This window comes from Salmo salar, chromosome 15 (genome assembly GCF_965601325.2).
Source record: "Salmo salar chromosome 15, fSalSal1, whole genome shotgun sequence".
Lineage (NCBI taxonomy): Eukaryota > Metazoa > Chordata > Actinopteri > Salmoniformes > Salmonidae > Salmo > Salmo salar.
The window spans coordinates 20983256-20990000 of NC_138305.1; the positions used below are offsets into that span (position 1 = coordinate 20983256).

At 41.5% G+C, this 6745-nt stretch overlaps 1 protein-coding gene across 4 annotated transcripts in view; it reads right to left on the reverse strand.

The window, feature by feature from the left end:
• map7b (microtubule-associated protein 7b) overlaps positions 1–6745 on the reverse strand; it is a 59069-nt gene continuing 52324 nt past the window's right edge. For all 4 annotated transcript variants that reach the window (XM_082961606.1, XM_082961605.1, XM_082961604.1 and 1 more), the window contains one exon: positions 1–3591. In XM_082961606.1, the coding sequence (XP_082817732.1) occupies positions 3581–3591 (11 nt within the window). In that variant the 3' untranslated portion in view covers positions 1–3580. The remainder of the gene's footprint in view (positions 3592–6745) is intronic.

The following is a 6745-nucleotide window of genomic DNA, read 5'->3' on the forward strand; positions in this document are numbered from 1 at the left end:
CTCCAGACAAAATGTGTTTTTATTGACATGCTATACAGACGGAACAGTTGGGAAACGACTTGACAGAGGCTCTGACAAGCCGTTACTATGAAGCCAGACAGGAGCACAGAGTCAGAAGAACCCTAGAACCACTAGAGTTCTGTTACAGGACCCACCCTATGGTTCAGAACCATTAGTTATATTATAGAACCCACCCTATGGTTCAGAACCATTAGAGTTCTATTATAGAACCCACCCTATGGTTCAGAACCATTAGAGTTCTGTTACAGGACCCACCCTATGGTTCAGAACCACTAGTTATATTATAGAACCCACCCTATGGTTCAGAACCATTAGTTATATTATAGAACCCACCCTATGGTTCAGAACCATTAGTTGTATTATAGAACCCACCCTATCGTTCAGAACCATTAGTTGTATTATAGAACTCACCCTATGGTTCAGAACAATTAGAGTTCTATTACAGAACCCATCCTATGGTTCAAAACCAATAAGAGCTATGATATAGAACCCACTCTGTTTTCAGCCCTCTCCTTCTCAGTGAAGGACTGTTTATTTGTGGTCAGTCTTAGTAAAATATATACATAATATATAATATATGTATTTATATGTTCTTCATGTAGTTACCCCCTTCAAACCTTCATTTCAAAGAGATGTAGTCCTCATCCCAAATATGCACTATGTAGTGGCTAGGGTGCCACTTGGGACGCCATGGTAGTAATGCCTACGTGCTTTTAAAAGATCATAGAACAGAAAGGTCAATAAAGTCCCAACCGTGTCATGACTGCCCCACCTGTTGCCCAGGAGGACAGCATGCCGGCCATGGAACACCTAGTCACAGACGATCTAAGATCATTCCATATCTACGTTTTATGGTTCTGTGACAGTTCAGAGGGTTCTAACAGAACATGGAACCATTAGCGCTAAGCTAACAGTTCAGAGGGTTCTAACAGAATATGAAACCATTAGTGCTAAGATAATAGTTCAGAGGGTTCTAACAGAATATGAAACCATTAGTGCTAAGCTAAAAAGTTCAGAGGGTACTAACAGAATATGAAACCATTAGTGCTAAGCTAAAAAGTTCAGAGGGTTCTAACAGAACATGAAACCATTAGTGCTAAGCTAAAAAGTTCAGAGGGTTCTAACAGAACATGAAACCATTAGTGCTAAGCTAACAGCTAAGAGAACCGAGAGCTGAAGAGCAGCAGCATATGGGAATTAGTTTACGATGTACAGACTGTGTTTACGGTCTTTGGGAATTAGTTTACTATGTACAGCCTGTGTTTACGGTCTTTGGGAATTAGTTTACTATGGGCAGACTGTGTTTACGGTCTTTGGGAATTAGTTTACTATATGTAGACTGTGTTTACGGTCTTTGGGAATTAGTTACTATGTGCAGACTGTGTCTACGGTCTTTGGGATTAGTTTGTGTAGACTGAGTAAACTAATTCCCAAAGACCGTAAACACAGTCTACACAAACTAATCCCAAAGACCGTAGACACAGTCTGCACATCGTAAACTAATTCCCAAAGACCGTTAACACATAGTAAACTAATTCCCAAAGACCGTAAACAATGTGTTAACGGTCTTTGGGAATTAGTTTACTATGTGTAGACTGTGTTTACGGTCTTTGGGAATTAGTTTACTATGTGCAGACTGTGCTCAAGGTCTTTGAGATCAACTACGTTGCAGTCAGACTTCACAGCATTACTGATTTATACATCTCCTTGCATATCAAATAACTATGTACTCAAGTTATTTTCAACTATTATTTGATCAAGGTGAGTGATTCGGTGCCTCGCCTTGCTCAAACTAGTCCCCTCAAACACTATTGACATGTTGGGAAAGCACATCTGTTCTGCTTGTAATTAGTTTACTGTGTGTTTACCATAGAATTCAATGGAACATCTTTGAATGTCTCTCTCTCTCTCTCTCTCTCTCTCTCTCTCTCTCAAATGATAAGGCAAAGGAAAGTCATAAATAGCAGCAACTTCATTTAATAAACCCTTGATAGTGATCATTAGACGATTCAAAATCTATCGGATAAGCTTCTTTTAGAATTCATAGAAATCCCAGGGGTCAACGATAGTTCAATCTGTTGGCTGTGTGGCCGAAACAACAACCACCCAGCCTTTCCTTCACTACAGAGTCATCTAGAGGAGGGGAATATGTGTGTTACAGGGGGTAACCAGTCCTTCCTTCACTACAGAGTCATCTAGAGGAGATGATGTCTGTTACAGGGGGTAACCTGTCCTTCCTTCACTACAGAGTCATCTAGAGGAGAAGATGTCTGTTACAGAGGGTAACCAGTCCTTCCTTCACTACAGAGTCATCTAGAGGAGAAGATGTCTGTCCCCGGGGGTAACCAGTCCTTCCTTCACTACAGAGTCATCTAGAGAAAGGGAATATGTCTGTTACAGGGGGTAACCAGTCCTTCCTTCACTACAGAGTCATCTAGAGGGGAATATGTCTGTTACAGGGGTAACCAGTCCTTCCTTCACTACAGAGTTATCTAGAGGAGAAGATGTCTGTGTTACAGGGGGTAACCAGTCCTTCCTTCACTACAGAGTCATCTAGAGGAGAAGATGTCTGTCCCCGGGGGTAACCAGTCCTTCCTTCACTACAGAGTCATCTAGAGGAGAAGATGTCTGTTACAGGGGGTAACCAGTCCTTCCTTCACTACAGAGTCATCTACAGGAGAAGATGTCTGTTACAGGGGGTAACCAGTCCTTCCTGCAAAATGGCTGAAGAGGACGTCAACAACGTGCAGCTTTGAGAGAGGAGCCAATCAAATCACTGACACGATGTGACATTGGCGGGATCTTTGGGTTCGGAGGTCAATCAATTAATCACTCAATCTGATCGTCATTGAAACAATAGCAAAAACAGAAAGGAAATGTTTTTAAGCTCTACAGAAGAAACGCAAGAGTGAGAAATCCCATTTCATCTTTACAGCAATAAGTACATAAATCAGTAGTGTACACTATTTTTAAAGCAATAAGTATCAAACTAAAACATAAAATCAGTAGTGTACACTATTCTTGGTTTACTGAAAGGAAACAGTATTATAATTTTTTTAAAGTCAATGATACACCAAAGCCCACTCACCTTCCACCCCTGGAAAAACCTCTAGGTTTACCTCACCATCCACCCCTGGAGAAACCTCTAGGTTTACCTCACCTGCCACCCCATAGAAACCTCTAGGTTTACCTCCTCACCACCCACCCCCACCTACCCCATGACAGTCACAATGTTATGACCCACCCACATATTCATTTAGGTGAGACTCAATAGGAGGAGAACAGCGCTCTCCAGGCCAGAAGATGCTGTGAGAAGAAGGGCAGCGTTGAGTTGGGAACAGATTCTCTCCAGGCCAGAAGATGCTGTGAGAAGTCTTGAGAAGGAGGGCAGCTTTGGAAGGAGGTTCTGGAAGAGCGACACACTGTTACCGTGGTAACACGGGGAGAAACCAGGACACAAGGAGGCCCTTGTCCATGGCTCTACCTCTCCTCCTTCATTCACTAATCACTCCTTCTACACCTCCATCTCTCTCTCTCGCCATCTCCTGTTTTTCAGCCATCAGACAACATCTGTAAGCCAAGGAGAAGACCGTCAGTATTAAACTGATGTTTTCAATCTAATTCCATTACAAAGTATAGATGGAAATAGCGAAGAGTAAATTGTTTATTGCAATGCTAATATGATACAGTGAGGGGAAAAAAGTATTTGATCCCCTGCTGATTTTGTACGTTTGCCCACTGACAAAGAAATTACCACTCTATAATTTTAATGGTAGGTTTATGTGAACAGTGAGAGACAGAATAACAACAAAAAAATACAGAAAAACGCATGTCAAAAATGTTATAAAATGATTTGCATTTTAATGAGGGAAATAAGTATTTGACCCCTCTGCAAAACATTACTTAGTACTTGGTGGCAAAACCCTTGTTGGAAATCACAGAGGTCAGACTTTTCTTGTAGTTGGCCACCAGGTTAGCACACATCTCAGGAGGGATTTTGTCCCACTCCTCTTTGCAGATCTTCTCCAAGTCATTAAGGTTTCGAGGCTGACGTTTGGCAACTCGAACCTTCAGCTCCCTCCACAGATTTTCTATGGGATTAAGGTCTGGAGACTGGCTAGGCCACTCCAGGACCTTAATGTGCTTCTTCTTCAGCCACTCCTTTGTTGCGTTGGCCGTGTGTTTTGGGTCATTGTCATGTTGGAATACCCATCTACGACCCATTTTCAATGCTCTGGCTGAGGGAAGGAGGTTCTCACCCAAGATTTGACGGTACATGGCCCTGTCCATTGTCCCTTTGATGCGGTGAAGTTGTCCTGTCCCCTTAGCAGAATAACACCCCCAAAGCATGTTTCCACCTCCATGTTTGACGGTGGGGATGGCGTTCTTGGGGTCATAGGCAGCATTCCTCCTCCTCCAAACACGGCGAGCTGAGTTGATGCCAAAGAGCTCCATTTTGGTCTCATCTGACCACAACACTTCCAACCAGTTGTCCTCTGAATCATTCAGATGTTCATTGGCAAACTTCAGACGGGCATTTATATGTGCTTTCTTGAGCAGGGGGACCTTGCAGGCGCTGCAGGATTTCGGTCCTTTACGGCGTAGTGTGTTACCAATTGTTTTCTTGGTGACTATGGTCCCACCTGCCTTGGGATCATTGACAAGATCCTCCCGTGTAGTACTGGACTGATTCCTCACCGTTCTCATTAGAGGTTGTCCGATTAATCGGAATGGCCATTTAATTAGGGCCGATTTCAAGTTTTCAAAACAATTGGTAATCGGTATTTTTGGCCACCGATTTGCCAATTTTTTTTTTTTTATAAATATTTTTTAACTAGGCAAGTCAGTTAAGAACACATTCTTATTTTCAATGATGGCCTAGGAACGGTGGGTTTAACTGCCTTGTTCAGGGGCAGAAGGACAGATTTTTACCTTGTCAGCTTGGGGATTCAATCTTGCAACCTTATGGTTAACTGCTCTAACCACCTGCTTTACATTGCACTCCATGAGGAGCCTGCCTGTTACGCGAATGCAGTAAGAAGCCAAGGTAAGTTGCTAGCTAGCATTAAACTCATCTTATAAAAAACAATCAATCAATCATAATCACTAGTTAACTACACATGGTTGATGATATTACTAGTTTATCTAGCCTGTCCTGCGTTGCATATGATCGCTTAGGTACACGTTGCTCCAACCATAAACATCAATGCCTTTCTTAAAATCAATGCCTTTCTTAAAATCAATACACAAGTATATATTTTTAAGCCTGCATCTTTAGTTAATATTGCCTGCTAACATGAATTTATTTTAACTAGGGAAAATGTGTCACCTCTGCAACAGAGTCAGGCTATATGCAGCAGTTTGGGCCGCCTGGCTCGTTGCGAACTGTGAAGACTATTTCTTCCTAACAAAGACAGCCGACTTCGCCAAACGGGGGATGATTTAACAAAAGCGCATTTGCGAAAAAAGAACAATCGTTGCACGACTGTACCTAACCATAAACATCAATGCCTTTCTTAAAATCAATACACAGAAATATATATTTTTAAACCTGCATATTTAGCTCAAAGAAATCCAGGTTAGCAGGCAATATTAACCAGGTGAAATTGTGTCACTTCTCTTACGTTCATTGCACGCAGAGTCAGGGTATATGCAACAGTTTGGGCCGCCTGGCTCATTGCAAACTAATTTGCCAGAATTTTACATAATTATGACATAACATTGAAGGTTGTGCAATGCACCAGGAATATTTAGACTTATGGATGCCACCCGTTAGATAAAATACGGAACGGTTCTGTATTTCCCTGAAAGAATCAACGTGATAGTTTCCGGATTCGACCATATTAATGACCTAAGGCTCGTGTTTCTGTGTGTTATTATGTTGTTATAATTAAGTCTATGATTTGATAGAGCAGTCTGACTGAGCGGTGGTAGGCACCAGCAGGCTCGTAAGCATTCATTCAAAACAGCACTTTCGTGCGTTTTGCCAGCAGCCCTTCGCAAAGCATTGCGCTGTTTATGACTTCAAGCCTGTCAACTCCCAAGATTAGGCTGGTGTAACCGATATGAAATGGCTAGCTAGTTAGCAGGTGCGCGCTAATAGCGTTTCAAACATCACTCGCTCTGAGACTTGGAGTAGTTGTTCCCCTTGCTCTACATGGGTAATGCTGCTTCGAGGGTGGCTGTTGTCGATGTGTTCCTGATTCGAGCCCAGGTAGGAGCGAGGAGAGGGACGGAAGCTATACTGTTACACTGGCAATACTAAAGTGCCTATATGAACATCCAATAGTCAAAGGTATATGAAATACAAATCGTATAGAGAGAAATAGTCTTAGAATTCCTATAATAACTACAACCTAACACTCCTTACCTGGGAATATTGAAGACTCATGTTAAAATGAACCACCAGCTTTCATATGTTCTCATGTTCTGAGCAAGGAACTTAAACGTTAGCTTTTTTTACATGGCACATATTGCACTTTTACTTTCTTCTCCAACACTTTGTTTTTGCATTATTTAAATCAAATTGAACATGTTTCATTATTTGAGGCTAAATTGATTTTATTGATGTATTTTATTAAATTCAAATAAGTGTTCATTCAGTATTGTTGTAATTGTCATTATTACAAATTTTTTTTTTTATAATAAATCGGCCGATTAATCGATATCGGCCTTTTTGGTCCTCCAATAATCGGTATCGGTATTGAAAAATCATAATCGGTTG